The sequence below is a fragment of the Macrobrachium rosenbergii genome, chromosome 50 (assembly GCF_040412425.1).
Source record: "Macrobrachium rosenbergii isolate ZJJX-2024 chromosome 50, ASM4041242v1, whole genome shotgun sequence".
NCBI classification, from domain to species: Eukaryota; Metazoa; Arthropoda; class Malacostraca; order Decapoda; family Palaemonidae; genus Macrobrachium; species Macrobrachium rosenbergii.
Genome location: NC_089790.1, coordinates 2,058,429 through 2,082,533, shown reverse-complemented (window position 1 = coordinate 2,082,533; position 24,105 = coordinate 2,058,429). Strand labels below are relative to the sequence as shown.

Sequence of the window (24,105 nt, the reverse complement as noted above, 5' to 3'; positions counted from 1 at the left end):
CAGATCTGCTGACACAGTTTGCTTTTATAGACAAATTTTTTTATATAACCTAATAGGTACTAACATCTCAAAATCTCTAAGCTGAGAGTGTCCAGAATTTTGACAATTTTGTCATTCCCTGTTGATGGAAATAATCCATATTAACTATTTATCATAAATACAGTTATTATGGCTCTCTGGTGACATATCTGGGTCCAAGTTCTTACCTAGGAGACAAAAAGACTGTGTAAAATGTTTAACCACAACAGATACATGGGTATCAGTGGCTAGTATTTAAACAAATATCAGTAAACAAGACTCATCATATACTTACCTAAAAATGTTGCATTCATTCCTTTCAAGCACAGTAAAGGCCACTGAACAATGGTGGTTCTCGAGAGGGGAGATATCATTATACCGTAACGCTAACTCTGTTTTGGCATTTATCTGGAATATGAATAAATAAAGTCTGGTCACTCCCATAACATTTTACTAAACTAAGGTTAACAAGTGACCTACTGAAAGCATTCATTATTCCTCTAAGTAATCTTTTTATCACGTAACGTACTGGAAACATCCATTATTCCCATAAGTAATATATTGAAGTCACTTCACTAAATAAATGTCTAAAGGGACGGGTATGAGCTACAATCATGCTTTTCAGTGAGAGTGGAAAAACCTTTGCAAGTGATTTTAATAAGATGAATAATCTGGATTCCCTATCTGTGCCATGTATCATTCTTCCACCATTACAGAGTTAATCACCATGATGCATAAAGTAATTCCTTCATTAAAGGATTCTTTTGCTAAGTAGACATACGAAGGAATAAATATTTCACAAAGACGAGGGCATGTAAAAATTCATTCAGAAGCCCCATTAACATTTCTTATAGGATACGTCCGCTGTCATATTCCCTACTGGTGGCTATTCTCATCTTTGGTAAGAAAATATCATTCTCAACATCATTATCTCACCAATTTCGGTTGTCAAGCACATAATCATTCTAACTGTAAGGAAGACAGTGCTGCAAGCCTCATTTCAAAGAAGGGGCACATAAGCAATGGCTGATAAAAGAGGAAGGTAAAAAAACTGAATCTTGTATCAGGTGTTCATAAAGACAATGGTTGTGGAGGCTATTTGCACACTGACATGGTGACGCATCAGAAATTTAAAGTATTTAACAAAATATTAACAGTTTGGTACTTCTGAGATGAACTTAGATTAGAAGTGCCTTTTTCCCTGACGATGAAATAGAAAATACAAGCATTATTTAAATAGGATATGAGTATTTACTTTATTAAAGTTAAAAAACCTATATAAATTAGTGTTGGGAAAATATATTCACTATGTAATTCCGGCAAACATGAAAACATCAAAAAATTTTTGACACTTGGGTTACTTGGGAAAGCTGAAACACGCTGAGAAAACAGTAAGGAGTACTGTAGGTGAGAGCTTTCTATGAATGGCCTTGTTGAAAATTTTATATTTTAATTTTGTTCATGTCTGCTCAATTCCCAGCACCCTGAAAAACAACAACTACTAAATATACTATACCTGATAGATATTATTGAAGCCCGGATGGTCAAGGTCATGGCACACGCAGGAGGTGATGAGGATGAGGACGTCTAGGTCACCAAGCCTCTTCTGTAGGTCACACTTGCACACCATCCCGTACATCTGGCAGATAGGAGAGGCACATTTTATAATCATCCTTAGAAATGTCACTTCTATCTAAAAGGGTTTTGTTTCGACTCTGTGCAATTAACCACTCGAATTTCATTTCTATGTGGGGTTCCTCTGCTCTGTTAAGGTCTGAGTCTAGACCTTAACAGAACAGAGGAAACCCACACAGACTCTAGACTGTTTACTGCACACAAAGGAAATTAAGACTGCAGGCCACGCCTGTATGAACAAAAACACCATTGCATTTTATTAAATACATACATACATACATACATTCATACATACATACACATATATATAGATATATAAATATATATATGGATGAAATAAGAAGTAAGTTTACTGTTAAACTGGCCACTTGATATGTAACTTGTACCAGTTTTCGTTCAATTCAAAATTGTCATAAAACGATATTTTAACAGACTTTTTACGCCTTATGAGAGAGCGGTATGAAAACACACCTAGACTATACTCATACTTCTTTAATTTAAGGTCTCACTGATAACGGACCTGAATTCATCTACTGTAATCAAATGGCTACACCACGCTTCCTATATTGCTGGGCCTTTCGGTCGCTGACGTTAAGCAACGCTGGCTTTGATCCGCACGTGGATGGCCGCTCTTCAAAGACACTCAGGCGACGAGAAGTTTGCCACATGGCTGGTTCCTCGATCAGGGAAGCTAAGCATCACTGGGCCTGTTCAGTTGCCCAGGCGAATGGCAGACATCTTCGTATAAACATAAGGCCAGGTGACCATCTGTAGCAGCATGGAATGGAAGTAGCAATTTCATTCGAAGTATTACACTCAAGGAGTAATACTGTCATTCCACCATGCTCGCCCAGAGGCTGACTAGAAGAGGGGCCGATGTTCCTTTTGAAAACGAGTACTGAAACTTGCTCCAGACCTTGGGAATTTGGTGTGAGTGGCAACTAGAGTGAATTTAAGGTACCACTGATTTACATCAGTGACGGAATACTGAACATATGCGCAAAATATTGCGTTTTATTGTCTTCGCTACTGCGGTTCAATTAACGGCAATAACAGCTTGCCTGTGTACTTAGGGAGAACTGCTATATCTCTTGAGTACTAGAAACTCTAAACTGTCTTTGGTAATTAATTCATCAGTAGGAGAACAGGCAGTGATTGGAAGATATAACGAATAATATCCATAAATGAAATAATACAAATAACTGTTTTGAAAACAGCGACGTCAGTGTATCCGAACTAGTTACCGGTATAAATCCGCGAAAAAAATGTGGAACCTTTTGAAAGAAGAACGTAGTTGGTCCGAATACATTCCATATTTCAGTGGGGATTCTTCTGCAGTTGCTCAACAGAAGAGGACACAGTCAATAATAATAAAGAGATTACTAAACTGATTCTATATCGGATAAACAGTCGGTCTGTGAGAACAACTGTCTGTAGTACATACGCCGTATATAGCAGAGCTGAGTGAAAAGACAAGAAGCGCTGTGACGCCACATGAATGAGATTAGTTTGCAGAACAGGATATCACACTAGAACTGGTTCTTCTTGCTGGTCACCCACCCAAGTCCTGAGCTGACCTAAATGCACGAGTTCACTGATCAAGAACCCGCAGTTGGGAGCTATCAATGGAAGCGTGGCAGTAACAGGTTTGCTGATTGAAATCCAGGGTCAGGGATGAAGAAAATACCAATTTAGCTATTTAGCAGCCATTTTCTCCAGGCGTTTCACTCTTTACTTATATCAACGATATTCAATTTTATCGGTAATAAATGTGACTTTTTTATATAATTCCTTTCACCAGTAGCATATAAAATAATAGCAAATACATAGAAATACCAGTCACTGTGAATGAAGTGCCGGTTACTCCAAATTCATCTAATTTGTTGAAGTAAGCTAGTCCTTTTCTATGAAGGTTTGGGAGCATTCGTCGTTCAATTTCACTTAATGTTCACGGTTATGTCAGGTCTGACGCGATCAGATAAGATTTCTGCCCATTGCAGGATCAGTAGTGCTTAAATGCGCAAACTGATGTGACAGGAAATATCTTAGTCATAATCATCACTTTCAAAACGAATATAACAAGCAGTTGACTGATTTTAAAGGGGGGATTTAACAGAACTGAACGTGCAATTAACATAACAAAGATGGTTTATTTTATTCAAATTTCAGTACACATAAAATGAGTTTATTTTAAACGTCAAAATTCAAATTACTCCCACCACCAAAAATGACGCCGATTTCGAAAGGAAGTGACTTCCTGCCATATTCAGAAGTTCCCTCATCGCTTGCGTCCCAAAAAAATCGATATTACCTGCGGGCTGCCAGCGACCCACTAACCCCTTCCTCTCTCTCTCTCTCTCTCTCTCTCTCTCTGTCTCTCAGGTAAGCGCGCGCACCAGACATGTGGCCCCAATTTAGCCAGCCCATTTCAAAATGTCCAACGCCGAGGTAAACACAACGGAGGAGCAATGATTGCTAAGAGAGCAACGACTGTTCAAAAAAAGGAAATGAGTGAGTGTTGGGTGTTAGTGTATGTGATTATTCAGTCCAGGATATACTGAACTTTAAACTACTGACTGCACAACTCAAAATCATAAGCATTACTGGTTTCATTTTCAAAACATCAGCATGGAAATTGAGAAACAGAGAGAGAGAGAGAGAGAGAGAGAGAGAGAGAGAGAGAGAGGAGAGAGAGGCAGCAGTAAGTGGGACAAACACACACACAATTATCTGAATTCTTTCACTCTGCTGGAAGTACAACAAACAAACACTGAACAGTACCATCTGGGAGACGCAGAATGCGTGCTGGAAATTGTGGAACGGGACCTGGTTGTAGCAGTGGTAGACCCTGCAGAGAAAGTTCCGAAGCACCTCTGTTTCAATGCCGAACTTGGTGGTGAGTCCGAGATCATTATACCTGAAACGAGGAGAGGACGGTAGAGATTAGTCATTATACCTGAAATGGCCAGATGTTAGAGATTATCATTTTATATGAAACAGGCAGATAATGACAGATTATCATTATATCTGAAAGACAGGAAATGACAGAATTATCATTTTATTTGAAACAGAAAATGACAGATTATCATTATATCTGAAAGACAGGAAATGACAGAAATTATCATTATATATGAAACAGACAATGACGGAGATTATCATTATATCTGAAAGACAGTAAATGACAGAAATTATAATTTTATTTGAAACAGACAGAAAATGATACAGATTATCATTATATCTGAAACAGACAGAAAATGACGGAGATTTTCATTATATCTGCAACAGATGGAAAATGTTAAAGAGATTTTTTATCATTATATCTGAAACAGATGGAAAATTATATTCTCATTATATCTGCAACAAACGGAAAATGATAGAGATTATCATTAAATCTGGAACAGATGGAAAATGATATTGTCATTATATCTCCAACAGACAGAAAATGACAGAGCTTTTTTTATCATTATACCTGAAACAGAAGGAAAACGATAATGTCATCATCCCTGAAACAGACATAAAATTATAAGAGATTATCAGTATATCTGAAACATGGAAAATAATAGAGATTATCATTATATCTGAACCAGATGGAAAATGGCAGAGACTGTCATTATACCTGAAACAGGATAGAAAACGACAAAGAGATTACTACTGTAATTTAAAAATAGATGAAAATGTCTTTGTTCCTTTTTTGTGGAATGTGAAAGAAAATAATTGTACCTAATTCATCTCCAATATAACATTTTCAAAATGGCGTGGAATATTTTAATCACCAAAAAACGGTAAGGACTGGACTGAGATAATCTAGGTGAAAGCATTGAGTTATTTCTATAGACCTGCACCTTTTGTTCCATGACTTTTTTTTTCCTGTAAGTTACAGCACTGAGAAATAACTTGAACATGTATTTTAAGAATTTGTATTTATCGTCCTCATAATTATTGTTACTTCATAATTCAACAGTGACTTGTCTACACAATTTCGTGATTAAAATTGTAGTTTTAATTTGAGTACCATCTCATCAACATCACCTGGAATATAAGTACGAGAAGTACCTATAAGAGCGTATTATTGAGTTCTTAGCTATCACACACTATCTTATGTGAGTGTGATGATAAATAAATAAAAAAAAAGTATTCAGTTCAGACTGTAAAATGAAAATTAGATAAAAATCTATGTAAACCTTGATTTCAAGCACATTATTAAATACAAAATTCTTTTTCATTCAGCGAACCCTTGTTAAAAAAGCATAACCTATGTAATTATGAATCTAATATTCTGGGGATTATTCCCCCCCCCACAATACCTACGACGTGGCACTATCCTTATATTTAGTATGACGGCTTCTCTCTCTCTCTCTCTCTCTCTCTCTCTCTCTCTCTCTCTCTCTCTCTCTCTCTCTCTCTCTCTCGCACAACATTAAAACGACTTTCTGAAGAATACGACAAAGAACATCGTTGTATTTACGCTTGTATAGAGAGATTCCAGAAATCCCTTAATAAGGAACTTTGTTAAACCCTCTTTCAAGAGGGATTTTTGTCAACCAGGTGGGAGAAGAAGACAATGAACTCTTCAGAACCAAAACATGACAAGAAGGAACTAATGACCAATTAACTCATCACAATGTGAGGCCTTGACGCGACGTAAACCATTTCTCTAAAATCGAGCGTAGTTCGAAGGTTGAATTTTAAAGCAATGACAACGGAGAGTCTTCGGCGAAGAGAGCGAAGGCTTGACTTTCTCTGAACCGAAATACAAAATCCGTTATTTACGTCATCTCAAGACGTCTTACAAGTTCTCAGATGTCTTATAAGTTCTATATATACTGCCTGAATAAATGACCATATATATTGCCGATATTTTATATATATATATATATATATATATATTCTTGATTACCCCCTTCAAAGGGTAGAAGATGTGAATCATATATATATATATATATGTATATATATTCTTTATAGGGAAGGAATAATTATAAGGATTATTATCACATTTGTATATATATTCATTTATATATATATATATATATATATATAAAATATATAGGTATATGATCACATTTCGACTTTATTTTTATCAAGCCAGTGACGAATAAGGACTGATGCATAGTATACTGTATATTTGTGACTTCTAACACTATGCATCAGTCCTTCGTCAATGGCTTGGAATAAAAACTTTCAGAAACCATCTCTTATTTTTTCACTTAATATGTGATATATATATACATATATATATATATATATATATATATATATATATAAATATATATATATATATATATATATATATATATATATATATATATATATATATATATATATATATATATATATATATTTAATATATGGGAAGCGTATTCTCTTGTAAACAAACGCTATTAATGCTGACTGAAAGTCGTTCAAAAATAAGCTTCTAGCCCAATTTTCCCATTTTTCTGAAGCACCTTACTTTAGATCGGATATTAAAAATGGGGTTATCAAAATCCATTTTTGATCATCACTCTCCAAAATTCATTACTCTCCACTGATCATCATTCTCCAAAACTCGATGACGATAAAAAAGTAATTCATATATGCAGTTTATCAATGTTCACTGAAAATTGAAACCCTTGTCAACAATTAGTTTCACTAACAAGCCTATTCAGTTTTGGCGATATACACGTCTCGTTATCTCTCTCCGTTCTCTCTCTCCACCCCTAGCTTCTACCCACAACAGTCGACTAACATTTAAGTACCCAAGACACTGCTCAGGCCAATATAGGGATGCTGGATTTCAAGGAACGATCATATATTGATTGTCCTCATCCGGTTCGAGAATCTAACACTTTTGGTGAGAGAGAGAGAGAGAGAGAGAGAGAGAGAGAGAGAGAGAGAGAGCAAGTAAACCTTCTGAAACTGGTAGTCGGACATTTCATCTGACATGGAGAGAGAGAGAGAGAGAGAGAGAGAGAGAGAGAGAGAGAGAGAGAGAGAGAGAAAGTAAACCTTCAGAGGAAGGTAGCCGGACATTTCATTTGAGAGAGAGAGAGAGAGAGAGAGAGAGAGAGAGAGAGAGAGAGAGAAGGCAGTCGGACATTTCACTTGACAGAGAGAGAGAGAGAGAGAGAGAGAGAGAGAGAGAGTCAAGAATACTCTTAATTAACGGCAGCAAAAACAACTTCCTTTCAAGATGATTCCTAAGAAGGGCAGAAAACAGCGAGGAACAACCACTTCCCGATGTTCTAATGAGCAAACTTTGATATAACTGTAACCTTCTCAAGAGAAGTCTTCCCTCTTGACGCATTCTTCTCACTTCAAACAAAGTACAGGCACATTTTACACCGAGTGATGTACATTATGCAAGAACTTGCGTACACTGTAGTTATTAAATTCTTCCATAAAAGATTTTAATTGCCTTTCATTTTCCCATTTTATCATCCGTTCGTTTTTATATCCAGGGAAGAAATTTTATTCTATATATCTTGGGAGTCTTCAGAGTGTGTATTTAACAGTCACATTTTCATTCAGAAAGTTTTCTTTAAGTAATTCATTGTCTCTATGATTCTCTAAAATTCATTTGCACCACCTTTCTTCCTGCTGTGAAGAAGTCACTTTTCTGACTTTCTTCTCTGGAATCTTTCCCGCCTCCATGCATTACCCTACACACCCCGGGGAGCGCGCGATTATTAAATGAGGACAATAAAAAAACGAAACAAAGCTCTAAGAACATAATTCATCATGGCTGATAATTCTTGGTTTAATTTTATCCGGATGGTGACAAAAAATGGCAGTTGACGTTATGGCCAACTTACTCTAACAACAGCTATACAAGGTGACATTTGCATGGTAATATATAATAATAATAATAATTATCGCCCCCTACGTCGATATTCTTTAAGTCTGCACCTTTTTTTGAGGTATCTCAAGATGGTATGATCCACGCAGATAAAGCAGTATTCAGTATATACTGTCATGCAATATATGTCTTTTTAAAAATGACATATAAGCATTTTTTTTTTACTTAAATGAAGAGACCTGACAAAAAACTGTTTATGCAGAGCACTGCGGTTACAAAGAATGAACAACATAAAAACAGCTGGTACAACAACAACACCAATAATAATAATAATAACAATAATAATATATTCCCTTAATAATAACAACCTCTAAATAAGAAAATAAAACAGTTCTATATAAAATCGACCAAAACATGGCCTCTTAATAATAATAATAATAATAATAATAATAATAATAATAATAATAATAATAATAATAATAATATATTCCCTTTTCAGGAACAACCTCTGCAATAAGAAATGAAAACAGTTCTATATTGCAATTTTAATAAAAGACCAATAACACACTGTCCTTTTAAGATAACTATAATAATAATACATAATAATAAAATAATAATAATAATAACAATAATAATAATAATAATAATAATCTATTCCCTTAATGCAATAACAATCCCTGCAATAAGAAAGAAAAAAAGTTCTAATAATAATAATAACAATATATTCCTCTTTAAGATAACCTCTGCAAAAAAATAATAATAATAATAATAATACCAACAATAATAATAATAATAATAATAATAATAATAATAATAATAATATTAATATATTCCCTTACTGCACGAACAACCCCTGCAATAATAAAGAAAACAGTTCTACATGCAAATCGACCAACAATACGGTCCCTTTAAAATACCTTAAAAAAAAAAAAAGAGTCGAATACGAAAAGGCCCTAAAAAGTGAACGAAGGAAACATCCATTTTAGAAATGGGCTTGGTACTCCCCAGAAGCCTCGCCCACACGCGCCCAGAAACTTTTCCCACAAACATTTGTTCGAAAACAGTTTGTAAACAGTTGGCTGTTGTGGAGGAGCCTCGGACCGTGAAATAAAAATTTGGTCTTCCTTTTGCAGTTCTGATAAAATGGCTTTTAGCGCCGTCCGAGTGTGTTCGTTGACTTGAGGGAGATAATGACGAGAAGACTTACAATGTACATGACTTGAGTGAATCTAGTGTATTGGAAATCTGCTTCTAAATCAGAGGGATGTTTCGATTGAGGTCATCTGGCACTTGGTGGTCAAAAATGGAGATTGAAACTGGTTTACTTCTTTTAGAAAGCTTCAGGTAGAGTGGAAAGGAATTTCTCCGATAATTCCCGTTGGAAAAATCATAATGCATTTCTACAAAACAGAAATACAACTGGGAAAGATGATACAGAACAATGATCAAGTTGAAATAACATCTAAAGACTATGCAAAAGAGTAAAGAACTAACTGAAATATTAAAAATAAATAAGCGCTGAAAGTTTCAACTGAAATACAGAATCTCTGCAAATGAAACTGTCACCTCAAATTTGTGACCTGTGTCTGCCATGAACACTGGCAGACACTCGTGTAAAATAGACAACCATAAGGATACGATACAATATATACTTCTGTCATGAATAATTGGCAATAGAGTTCGCTGTTCGTGGATCGAAAACACTGAACTTTACGTCAGAAATTCTGCCGGAACCTTTTTTGGTCGAGTGATACCTTCCGCTCGAATGATCTTCCTGTAAATTTAAGGAAACGCCTCTTGCTGAAATGAAACTGAGTACTTGGGTATAGATGCTTTTGAAGAAGGATAAAATACAGTATACATTCCGTGGAGGGCAGAAGTCAGACATTTCACTTAGAGAGAGAGAGAGAGAGAGAGAGAGAGAGAGAGAGAGAGAGAGAGAGAGAGAGAGAGAGAGAGAGAGAGAGCAGTAAACATTCAGAGGCAAGTAGTCTTTCATTTAAGGCAAGTAGTCAAACATTTCATTTGAGAGAGAGAGAGAGAGAGAGAGAGAGAGAGAGAGAGAGAGAGAGAGAATGCACATCAAACCAAACGCCGAAAAAAGTGACTGACTCATTGTACTCACATGTGCTGAATGAGAAGTAGAATCTCCCAGTCCTCCCACACCCAGTTGTTGAACGACGGAAGCCTCAGAAGATTTTGGGTATCTTCCTCCACAACGGCGTCACTGTAATGAAGGGTAAATTTTAATCCGAAAGCAATTCCAGCGGTCAGGAAAAAATTACAAGAGACTTGTATATACATACACTACCGCCATCTTTACTAACAGGAGCTATTCAGTTTATTTTGTGATGTGGGCAGATTATCCATGATTGTGTCCAAGGCATTTCCTCTTGGAATAATCTCCGAAATGGGCATAATATTGTGCCCAAGACATTTCTCTTGGAATAATCTCCGAAATGGGCATAATATTTACCAGTAAATATAAAGTGATTGTCTTCGGTGCCCCTAATTTTTTTCTTACTTATTTATGTCATCGAATGAGTTTAACATTTTGAGTCAGACTCTATTCCAGTATTTATGGGGTTTCTCTTTATGTGAAATTTTGTTCAATTTAAAGTTATGTAGAAATCTGGTAAAAAAAAATGTCACACCTTGAAAGTAGGTTAAGAGATATTCTCTTAACGGACCTTCAGTTTTCGGCCAACTTTCAACTTGCGTCTCTGGTATAGATTTCAGACGAACACTTCATAATATCAACCCTGACAATTTCCGAGACATTCGAGATTATATTAATGAGAAAGCACCTCTGAATATCGACTGGTTTCGCATTTCTATTACATTTTGTATTTCTTTGTAAGTTGTTGCCAAAGACGATTTTACCAAATTTGAAAAACAAACAAACTTTTGGGCCTAAGAAAGATCCTTCCTTTAAGACAACAGGTACTTAATGTGTTATCCACAATTATGTATAAAAAAAGACTAGACTTTGAATCACACTGAAGTCCTGGCCTGACTGACAACCGAGAGATATTCAAGCACTAAAATGATTTGAAATAGCGTACTTCAAATTAAACGATTCAGACTCCGCGTAAACCAGCAGGCAAGGTGTGCTGAACCACTCTCTATCCTGGTTACATAACCTGAAGAAGTAGACCACAGTTGCCAGTCCTTGAACCCGATCAATGTCTCCTAATTAAAATCTTTCTTGTATTGTATCAAAAATTGTTCTTAGTCCTTCCTGGCCTCTTCTAAATTGCAGTGCTGGCCATACAAACATTCAGGAATATCACTGGAGAGAGAGAGAGAGAGAGAGAGAGAGAGAGAGAGAGAGAGAGAGAGAGAGAGAGAGAGAGAGGCTCGGGCTCTATCTAGCAGTGTACATCTCCAGCGCTTGAATTTCAGTTTATTTTCTATTAGTCAAATTAAAGCTGAGTTACACAAAACTTTGGAATCGCGAGAGAGAGAGAGAGAGAGAGAGAGAGAGAGAGAGAGAGAGAGAGAGAGAGAGAGAGAGAGAGAGAGAGAGCTCTATCTATCAGTGAACATTTCCAGCGCTTGATTTATCAGTCTCCAGCCGAGAGATGTTGGGTTTAATAGATTTTTACGTGACATATCTGGAACTGAGGCTCAAAGATCTCTTCCCGTAGAAACTGCTGTTCATTTTTGAACACGATTCGGGAAGATAAAAGAGAAAAGAATTAGTGATAAGGTTGCCCAAGGACAGAATTCTATTCACATTGCCGTAAGTATTACCAAGCCGTGAGGCGCACAGAGAGAGAGAGAGAGAGAGAGAGAGAGAGAGAGAGAGAGAGAGAGAGAGAGAGAGAGTTTTGGTGTCATCTGAACTCCTTTTAGTGTTAACTGATATTTACCCATAAATGTGTGTGTGTGTGTGTGTGTGTGTGTGAGAGAGAGAGAGAGAGAGAGAGAGAGAGAGAGAGAGAGAGAGAGAGAGAGAGTTTTGGTGTCATCTGAATTCCTCTTAGTGTTAACTGATATTTACCCATTAATGTGTGTGTGTGTGAGAGAGAGAGAGAGAGAGAGAGAGAGAGAGAGAGAGAGAGAGAGAGAGAGAGAGAGAGAGAGAGAGAGAGAGAGAGACAGTTTTGGTGTCATCTGAATTCCTTTTAGTGTTAACTGACATTTCCCCATAAATGTGTGTGTGTGTGTGTGTGAGAGAGAGAGAGAGAGAGAGAGAGAGAGAGAGAGAGAGAGAGAGAGAGAGAGAGAGAGAGAGAGACTAATAATTTTAAGCCTTCAACTGCAATCATTCTGAAGGGGGGAGACAATTTGCTAGAAAAAGACAACTCTTGAACTGCTTATCTGTTTGGTATAAATTTATGTGATGAGGTGATACGTAGGGTGCTACATTACTCTCAGAGAGAAGGAAGAGACAAAGTTCCCTAACACGAAAGGAACTTTGGGGAATTATCTTAAAGAACGTGACTGCTTTTGATTGATTTCAAGAACTTGCCAAAGCACGAACGCAACATCTGAACACCCCAATTCTGAAAGAGGTTGGAATCGAGTGGAATACAGAGTTTAGGCCACAGGCCAAGCAGTGGGACCTGTGAGGTCATTCAGCGCTGGAAATGAAACTGAAAGCAGGAGAAACAAATAAAGAAATCAATGAAGTGAGTCTGCAATTGATTTATATTTTTTTTAATTTTTTTTAATTTTTTTATTCTTTGCTAATGAATGGCAACTACTGTACAATGTAGCGAATCGTAATTTTCCTCGGTAACCGAGTTGCAAATCTTAAAAATCAAGTTTCGGTTATTGGCGTAAGGTTTCAAGAATACAAACAATTAATCTTCACCTTTGAGGAAACAAACCACAAACGCCATTCATAAGCCTTTACGATTTTACGATTTTGCGCAGAACTCGAAACGCACGCGTGAGCGCGGGGAGCGCATTAATCTAGCAAATGCGTAGCTCTCATTATCAACCGTACAGCCTTCGCCTAGAATGCGAGGCAGGCAGGCATTGTCGCCCAGACTTCGCCAATTTAATATTCCGTTCGGGGCGAACGAACCATTGTTCGCCGGAGTACCGGAATTCCGCGCTTCCTACTCGTATGCAAATGACGCCGTGATTCACATTCCGACAAACTTTTCAGTCCTAACTTTGATAAAGGGTACCGGGAGTACTACAGGCCTTTTTTCTTTTTTTCTTTTACAATTCGGCGGCCGGTGAATTACTAAGTGAAAGTATGCAATGGGGTAGGCATTGATGTTCATTACTGGGAAGCTGGGTGGGGTTCAGATAGTTAGGACTGATTTGTACATAAGACAATAAATGGTCCTTGAAGAAGTGCTGTTTAGGCTTGCAGTGCCAAACTGAATATTTAAGACGTTATACTGTAAATTTTGGAAATCTTAACAATAGCCAAACTTACGGTATATAGTACCATACTCCTTTCCTAAACCATATGTAGAATTATATGATTGTCCTTGTTTTTTCTGACCATGGCCTGAAAATACCTTGAAGTTAATCCTTATTTTTGAAATGCATGAGCGATTTGGCCCTGGTCAGAGAAAGTACTGACAATTATATCAGAATTCTTCACAGAACTTAAGAATGTATTTAGCATGCAACATAACTGGGCTAGAGAAGGAGTCTAATAATTTTTGGAGTTTATTTAAAGTGCCAAATTTTCTAATTTTCGGTATGTGAAAATATTCAGTGTCTCGTTGCCGATCTAAATATTAAAAGTGTCAATCTTCTCTTCTGAGAAAACCGCCGATTTATATAGGAATTTTTAGGCCTCACTGATTATCAATCAATCATTAATAGAGGTCATGAGTGGATAAATTCTTAAAAGCATACGTATAACTTGAACTCTACATTGAAAATGTTGAAGAAGATGAAGATTATTATGATAAACAAGAGGTTCTTTCCCATCTTCATCTATACGACAGCAATTCGAAACACTGCTTTCTAAACAAACCATCCTCTATAGAAAAACACTCGACGGTATTCCTGTCACAACTGTTTATGAAGAATGGTTCAAAATGCATGCTAACCTTTCACTCGATATTACCTTCTAATTCCTTTTCATAAAAATCCATTAGGTTGTCATCTAACCTTTTTCCTTTTTCTATCTTCAAGCTATTTAAATCTGTAATTTATATCGTCTCGTTAAAATTTCTGCAGGACCAAATTCAATGGAGCCATGTATGAAAGAATCTACTTGTAAAAAACTCAAGGTCTTCATTTGCCTGTTCCTGAATACCTTCTTTGTCTGCGTGCATTACCTGACAGGCCTGATCCCCTGTAATCCAAAAATAATACAAAAAAAAGTTTCTTCATCACAAAAGGTTCATCCAAAGCGTGTGACAATCAGATATCAGGATTAGATGTGAATTACACAAAAGATTTTTTTTTTTATTCATACGATTCGAAAGATGCGCTTACTTCATGCCCAGAGTAAAGACGTGAATCGTGCATTACACATCTTACAATACGTTAATAGTCTTCAAATGCCATTTTAATAACGTAGGTGCTTGTTTTTTTGCATAAAATAACCAGTGTGTGAAAGTCGACTGAGAATTTCCTTTTAGTCGGTTAATGAGCTTGCAAATGGCTCTTCAAACTCGAATCATAATACATTATTGTTGTTGTTTAATAGGATGTTTTATAGTTTCCTGTAAATGTAGAATTACTGAATATTTTTCTTCGATTTTGAGTAATTTACGAAGAACAAAAATGTGAGTAATTTGAAAATATTTTGACTTGATAAAATGTAACTTTGAAAAGAGACGTTTAAGTCATCACAAATTTTTTCAGTATCTTCCTGTATGTCGCAATCTGAACCTGCCACAGACTGACGGAAAAAATTAGTCTGAACCTGTCACAGGCCGACGGAAAAAATCAGTCTGAACCTACCACAGGCCGACGGAAAAAATCAGTCTGAACCTACCACAGGCCGACGGAAAAAATCAGTCTGAACCTACCACAGACTGACGGAAAAAATATTAGTCTTGGCAACCTTATGTTCTTCACTTCAGTCTTAAACTCTCAAAATTCTATTATCACCTGAGGAACTCATATAATTGCACTGATGAGTCACTACGAAAACCGAGACAGGATTTTCTTGATATACCATTTATTTACGCTGTTCTCTCTCTCTCATTTTTTAGTTTTCTGTAAAAGAAAATTAATTGCGCCTGCTTTATCTGTCCGTCCGCACTTTTTCTCTCCGCACTTTTTTCTGTCCGCCCTCAGATCTTCAAAACTACTGAGGCTAGAGGGCTGCAAATTGGTATGTTGATCAACCGCCCACCAATCATCAAACATACCAAATTGCAGCCCTCTAGCCTCAGTAGTTTTTATTTGATTCAAGGTTAGAGTTAGCCATAATCGTGCTTCTGACAACTATACAGAACAGGCCTTAAAGTTTCATGGGTCGCGGCTCATACAGCATTACACTGAGACCGCCGAAAGATAAGATCTATTTTCGGTGGCTCTGATTATACGCGATTGCGCCATGTCTTTCACGTATACGATTACGTGCATTTCTCTGTGTGTAAGTAAACATGCATGTTTGCTTGCAAAATGAGATATATATATATAGGAAAAACACGCACACGTTGGCTGATGATCAAGAGATAACGACAAAGTAAGTTGCAGTTCATTTTTCTAAGCGAACGAGTTATTCATCTGCAATGTACCTCAAGGTAAGGCGAGCCGAACCTTCCCTGTATAATATCAAAACGATATACAAGAATCCGGGAAATGATTTCATACCTTGGCAATGAATAAAAAAAAAAATATGGCCACGACAAAGACATGTTCATCCATGGAATACATTTCTCTTTCGGCGATGCCTTTTCATTGCATTCGCTGTACATAAAACCGGACTGATTAAAGTAAAAATGAAGTTGAACATCTGCCTCGGAACACGTTCCTTCTATTTATCGTATAATCCGTACATTTCTTGCCGCATCTCCGCCTCACGTTTTGAATGCGTTTAATTAAAATTCTCATTATGCTCCATGAGAGAGAGAGAGAGAGAGAGAGAGAGAGAGAGAGAGAGAGAGAGAGAGAGAGAGAGACGGGGGGAGGTTTAATAAGAGACTAATTAATATGGCGTCTTGAGGGTTTTATTTCAGCTGTCTAATGAGAAGAATATCTGCTTCGCAAACAATGAACCTTTATGATCTTAATTTAACGAACAAACTTCAATCTTGCGTTAGAGGGCTTGAAGTACACGTGTACCACACAAACACACACACACACACACACACACACAGAGAGAGAGAGAGAGAGAGAGAGAGAGAGAGAGAAGAGAGAGAGAGAGAAAGTCTTCTTAATGATAATACAAAGCCTCATCTGGGTAACATACATAATCCACACGTTTAAATCGTCATAAAGAAACTTCAACTTCGCAGTAATGATTACGTTACAGAATGGGGGCAGCGAAGTTTGAGGCAGCTGACCTTTTTAATAAAAAAATATATATAGTATCTCCATTAGCAAAAAAATTCTATACATGCTAGACTCAAGGAATATTTTCAGAAGTGTTTCCAGAGCTCAGTCACGTGGGAAACTTTCCTGTCAGCCTACAGCAGTCACTCGGGAATTGTTACTGTCCTTGAAAAAAAATATCCCCAGTCACAATTCGATGTTGTAACCTTCTTCCATTATTAAGGAGTGTTATCTTCGTTCTACCTATTTCCTGGTATTTATATTCACATGTGTTACTGATAAACATAACAATATTTTATTTGTTCAGGAAGGATTCACTCAAGCAGGGCGGGTAACTGAATATTTTGAGTTTGCATACCAATGTCTCTTTCATAAATAATATTTGAATTCATTCTCGACTTTACAGTGTTTCTCTATAAGACTGGCCTGATTCAATAAAATTTAGTTTGACATGATTTTTAAATTAAGCTAAATAATACAAATGCATCTTTTCTCTCAAAATGTTTCTCTTCTTCCTACGCATTAAATATTCATGTATTTTCTTGCTGTATTTATAAGGATATTACAGTTACGAATAAAACCTGAACCATTTAACAGGCGTCCTCACTGACTGCAGACCATGGAAATGTTCAGATTTCAGGACGGATTAAACAACTAGAGAAGATACACAATCGTCAAACGCCATCTGAATCATAAAAAAAAACAAGAATTTAAATCTAGCAATAACATTTAAGCGTTTGTTATCCTGTCAAACGCCCTCTGAATCATAAAAAAAAACAGAATTCAAATCTAGCAACAACATTTAAGCGTTTGTTGGGCTGTCAAACGCCCTCTGAATCATAAAAAAAACAAAATTTAAATCTAGCAATAACATTTAAGCGTTTGTTGGCCTGTCAAACGCCCTCTGAATCATAAAAAAAAAACAAAAATTCAAATCTAGCAACAACATTTCAACTACCCAACAAAGCCAATGTTTCGAATGAGCGAGTCGCTTCATCAAACCAAGTCTCCCTCTCACCAGATTTCCCTGAATTTCGTGAAGACCTTGTTGAGTTCGTCGTCGACTTTTCTCCTGTACTGGACGTGCTGCCAATAAGGGTGGGTGTTGGCTAAGTTCCCCCGCGGCTCTGGAATCCCCTCCTTGTAGAAACCTGGAACGGATCGGGAATAGGTGAGACTGAGCAGCTGTAGGAATGGAATGTAAAATTTTGGCCGTAGGCCAAGCGTTGGGACCTATGAGGTCATTCAGCGCTGACAGGAAAATTTAAAGTGGTTTGAAAGGCGTTAACAGGAGGAAAATTCCCTCGCAGTTCCACTGTGAAACAACTTAGGAGAGGGTGGAAAGTGCGATGGAAGAAAGGGAATACGAACGGAGGTACGGTAAAAGGAAAGAAGGGGGGTAGCAATTAGGGGCCGAAGGGACGCCGCAAAGAACCTTAAGTAATGCCTACAGTGCACCGTGTGAGGAGCATGACAGCGCTACAGGACCGAGCAGTTATACTCAATGGAGTTATTCACTCATTCATTTATTCATGACCAAGATTCATTCATATGCATTCCTTTATAATTTGACAGTTAATTGGGAATAATGGCAGGATCCAAGAATTATTTTAACACTGTACCTATTCCCGTTTGATTCCTGTTCAAAAGAATGTCATGCAATGCTGACAGAAATTGTTACTGACATACTGACCCCTATTCTATCATTCTATCCCACAACAAAATAACATCGACGTAAGAGGAACTAAATAAAAAAAACTACAAAAAACGACACAAATTAAAAGATTTACATCACTGTGAGACAGTCGGATGCATCTTTTATTCTTTCAGCGCATCTGCTTTAGAATTCATCGAATCTAATTAATGGGCGCGAAAGAAACGCCTCTCATTCTTGTAAACACGTATCACATTTGTTAATCCGCTTAGGCGGGAAGTACAAAATTGGCTTCCGTTTTAAAACCGGTTTAACGAGACCTAATTGAATAAGGCGGAGCAAGTATACAGTGTGGATATATATATATATATATATATATATATATATATATATATATATATATATATATATATAATAAACAACCTTTTTTCCCTTGAGATATCAAAAGCACTAGATCTCTCTCTGTCTCCATCCATCTATATATATAATTTAAATTTACACAAACACACATATTTATCATTTAAAAAACTTCCCCTTCGGTGATAATTCCCCATCGGGGATATTCCCGAGGTAGCCTGAATTAGATATTAAGCGACGTTTGTAGCTTCGTGAATGTATATGTATGTGTACGTATATGTATTTGTGTATATATATATATAAATATATATATACACAACACGTATGCTGATGGACAATTAAGAACTACTCTCCTTGTACATATTTATTTCTCGTCGTTTCATAATTCTCATATTATAATTACATCTTCAAGGGCTCTAAAATGGATAAATACAACACATAATTAGCATAAAACTCGAACTGAAAATTTTTTACATTTAAAATTATACATTTAAAAAAAAACAAGATATATTAAAATACACAAACTATTGGACCAACCTTCCACCAGAGTAAAAGAAACGTAAGTGGAAGGAAACTAACAAATATATAAGAGGAAAAGACACTTAAGACGAGAAAAGGGAAGTGGCTGTTGACTGCGTGTTTGATGGGGGGAACCAGTTGTTTGATCAATAAGGACTCTAAAATAGGTAATTCCTGGGTGTCGGGTGTTTGTCCGATGATTTTAAGATCTATACTTTCAAAATGTATGTTCTGCAGCTTTTAGCATGAGTTCTTATATATATATGTATATGTATATATATATATATATATATATATATATATATATATATATATATATATATATATATATATATATATATATATATATATATATATATATATAAATATATATATATATATATATATATATATATATATATAAGTGATAGGATCCATACTATCGATTTTTACCGGACCCACATCAAGATAACATTTACAGCCACCCTTCCATCGCAAAATGACAGCCATCACAGCAGATCATAAATACTGATATATATAAACTCCTACATAAACTCCTACATCACCTGCGAAACTACGCGTCACATCTGACTAAGCCTTCGTCGAAACGAACCAGCAAGTTCCCGGATAGTTTCCCCCAAGTCTGAGCATCTTGCAATAACTCTCGAGCCGTCAGTTGCTGAGTGTGAGATCAACTTCCCCCGATGGCGTTGGGCCTGACCGACTCCGAAATGCTTCAGGTTCATGACTCGTTCCTCCTCCTCCTCCTCCTCCTCCTCCACCTCTGCATAATTCGGAACGTCAAAAGGCTGGGAATGATGTGATACTAAATCTCTTGAATTACTAATCGAAAATCATTAACGAGAGACCAGGGCGGAAGTTGAAAAATCGCGAGGAACTCCCCGAAGCAGGAAGCAGGTTTAAAGGTGCAGATCTCCCCGTGGCGTCTGTATCTGCAGAACTTGAATTTCCATCGATTATGGCCGTGAGCGAGGCTCTGGAGATTTTGCGTGAATTGCTATGCAAGGGGGACTTTCGTTTAAAGGAAAATACATACTTCTCAATCTTCAGAGGTATTTAAACGTATCAGGTGGGTAGGTGTTAATGCTTGGTTCATTTAAGGTTACTTGTAATGGAAAACACGATCATGATTTTGCGTGAGTTGTTATGCAAGGGGGACTTTTCTTTAAAGAAAAATATATACTTCTCAGTCTTCAGAGGTATTTAAACGTATCAGGTGGGTAGGTGTTAATGCTTGGTTCATTTATGGTTGCTTGTAATGGAAAACACTTTCATGATTTTGCGTGAGTTGTTATGCAAGGGGGACTTTTCTTTAAAGAAAAATATATACTTCTCAGTCTTCAGAGGTATTTTAACATATCAAGTGGGAAGTTGCTAATGCTTGGTTCATTTAAGGTTACTTGTCATGGAAAACACAATCATGATTTTGCGTGAATTGCTAAGCAAAGGGACTTTCGTTTAAAGGAAAATATATACTTCTCAGTCTTCAGAGGTATTTAAACATATCAAGTGGGAAGCTGTTAATACTTGGTTCATTTATGGTTACTCGTAATGGAAAAAACAACCCTGCTTGTCTGTCTTGATCTTAAAAAGGACAAGAAAAAAAAACACTACAAGGATAGCTTATGGAAAACAAAATTAACCAAGAATATTACGTATTTGACAGTGTTTCTTGGTTCAAGCTGGCTTACTCTGCGTACATCCGCGCAACTCAAAATACAGAACCAGACAATAGACATTGGAAATTTCAGTTTTTTTAATGGAAAAAAATATTTTCCCCCAGTCGTTTTATAAAGTAACTTTGCCTTTAGGTTGTTTGTCAGCCAGTTTAAAAAGCTGCCAAATCCCAGTTCGTTTATCGGTGGCGTTCCCTTCAACTTCCAGGTGAAGTTTTCCTTTTATTTCGAGATCGATAGAAGCGATTCTCTTGAATCCCGAAGTGGGAGACGCATCTAAAACTGACAGTGGTTTAATAAAAATGAATTTAAATAGCCGGTTGTTATGAGTCAGTCTGATACTTGATCAGTGAGCAATAACATAAACGTTTTTTTACAATTTTTTCGAATATTTCAAAAACGGCGAATCACTCGAGGGCTGTACGATAAATTACGCTAAACAGAAGATAAACCAGAACGAAAATGTAAAATTACAAAAATGATAAAATAGAATTTATTGACTCACGAAAAAATATGGTTTTCTCCTGAAGTAATTTAACTGTTCGAATTACAAGGCTTTTCATCTTATTTTCCTTGGAATTGCAGGGGTCGACACATCCATGAAGACCATGTTCAGGAAATAGGACACCCAACACAGAATTCTGTACGGAGGACAATCCCACAAAAAAAAATGTACATCGAACCTATTGGTAAACTAAATGGGACTAAAACTCTACTAAGTTTGCGAATATTGATATATATGTATAGAGATATATACACACATACATACACACACGTATATACACACACGAACACCCCCACACACACACACACACATATATATATATATATATATATATATATATATATATATATATATATATATATATATATATATATATATATATATATATATAGATAGAGAGAGAGAGAGAGAGAGAGAGAGAGAGAGAGAGAGAGAGAGAGAGAGAGAGAGAGAGAGAGAATGACTCTGCTTGTCGTTCATTCTCTATTACACCCTATGGCCGGACTTCATAAAGAAAACCAATAAATGGTATTGCGTCGAGCGACATATGCTCACTCTCCCTTTGAAATTTTTGGTGAGTATTCCATTTTCTTTGTTGGCAAAGGGTTAGGGGGGGAGATTGAATTGTACTACATTTATCTGAGAGGTTACAATTACTTAAACCAAACTGGAGATTAAAACTTTGCTCTGATGAAATTAAGCTATGAAATTTTATAGATTAACTTTTTTTATTCAGGCGAAGTTCTACAGGAGGATTTAATGGGATGGAATATAAAATTTGGGACCTGAGCTGAAAGGAAAACTGAGAGTAGAAGGTTTGAAAGGTGTAACAGGAGGAAAGCCTCGCAGTTGCACCATGAAACAAGTGTTAGGAAAGGTTGGAAAGAAAGACGGAAGAAAGAGGATATGAAAGGAGTATTCAATGCTCTTAATGAGGTCAGATTTGAAGGATGATAGTGCAGGATGAAGGATGGAAAAACACTCGAAACTTGACCGTCAAGGAAAGGATAAAAGGGATTAGTTAACTGACGCTTATATACTTCCTTTCTAACTCTTCCTCGAAGAGATATAATCTCGGATTATACTTATTCCCTATTATGACCTTACTGTGAACGCCTTAATCTTCAAGACTTCACAATGAAAAACGGGTTTACTCGGCTAACGTTAAAATCATCACAATGATGATTTTCACATTCGCCGAGTAAATCGTTTTCTTTCCCAGTTATCTGAATCGTTATGCTTTAATTAGCCTTTTTAGTAAATGACAACATTTATAATTACCCTCTTTAGCGGAATACATCATTTAAAATCTATTAAACTGCAATTCATTTTGATTATCAAGTGGGACTTCGTTTCCCGAAATTAATCTTTTCCCTTCGTAGACTTTGAGACTCATCTTCTCCCAGCCACTAGATCGGGAATTTGGCTTTATTCTGTCCCTAACAAGCTCTACCAGTCACTCCAGGCAAGAACTTGAGTCAATCGTGAGTTTGCTGGTCGTTACAGCATCAAGTATTTTATTTTTGTGATGTGTCATCGACAAACAAGAAGAGTCCGAACTGGCTACTTTGTAACTTTTCACCGAGCATTTGTTTCTCTGAATCACTTGAAGAAAATATAGTATTTCTTCAAATAAACTCAAGAAATACGAAGACCAAAGGGTCCTGGCACGAGAGAGAGAGAGAGAGAGAGAGAGAGAGAGAGAGAGAGAGAGAGAGAGAGAGAGAGAGAGAGAATACATCCTGATAACGTCAACCAGCCCTTCAAGTCAAAAACAAAAGAAGGTGCTTTCTTTACACAGCGTCGCTGGCGATCAATCAAGAATTGTTATGAAGCGGTTTCATCAAGCTTGACAACAACGAAAGTACAATTACCGCCATTAGAAAAAAATAAATAAAAATAGAGAGTAAAATAAGCGCCGTCTCTTCTTCCTCCTTATTTACTAACTGCGAAGTGACTCGCCAATTTCAACCGTAAAGGAGAAACATCAGATTGGAAGACGCTTCAATGGGAGTTATTTACTTCGAGGAGTGTTACGTAACGGGTCGTAAGTCCCACCAGCTAGCTACCAGTCCCTTTCAAAGAATTAAATGACGAGGTGAAATATTAATGAGAGTAAGCATTACAAAAGTGTGCCAAAAATGTCGGCAAAAAGTGAGAACTTCACAACGTATAAAGCTGAAGAGGTCATGAATAGTTGATTCGATTTCTGGGTTTATCTCTCTTCTTCTTCTTCTTCTTCTAATAATAATAATAATAATAATAATAATAATAATAATAATAATAATAAATGCACTTTACAACCAACGTACAAATCTGAAGAAGTTATGAATATGTTATTCGATCCCCAGTTTTATCTCCCTTCAACTAATAATAATAATAATAATTATAATATAATAATAATAATAATAATAATAATAATAATAATAATAATAATAATAATAATAAACCTACCCAGCCAAGAGAGGATATAATAATAATAATAATAATAATAATAATAATAAACTACCCAGCTAAGAGAGGTTATAAAATA

At 36.4% G+C, this 24,105-nt stretch overlaps 1 protein-coding gene across 3 annotated transcripts in view; it reads right to left on the bottom strand.

Moving 5' to 3' along the window:
- The window catches only part of LOC136832487 (high affinity cGMP-specific 3',5'-cyclic phosphodiesterase 9A-like), a 454,690-nt gene that overhangs the window by 6,332 nt on the left and 424,253 nt on the right, over positions 1-24,105 (bottom strand). For all 3 annotated transcript variants that reach the window (XM_067093375.1, XM_067093374.1, XM_067093373.1), the window contains 5 exons: positions 17,880-18,012; positions 10,554-10,655; positions 4,435-4,570; positions 1,535-1,657; positions 314-426 (listed from right to left, as the gene is read on the bottom strand). In XM_067093375.1, coding sequence (XP_066949476.1) covers positions 314-426; positions 1,535-1,657; positions 4,435-4,570; positions 10,554-10,655; positions 17,880-18,012 — 607 coding nt within the window. The remainder of the gene's footprint in view (positions 1-313; positions 427-1,534; positions 1,658-4,434; positions 4,571-10,553; positions 10,656-17,879; positions 18,013-24,105) is intronic.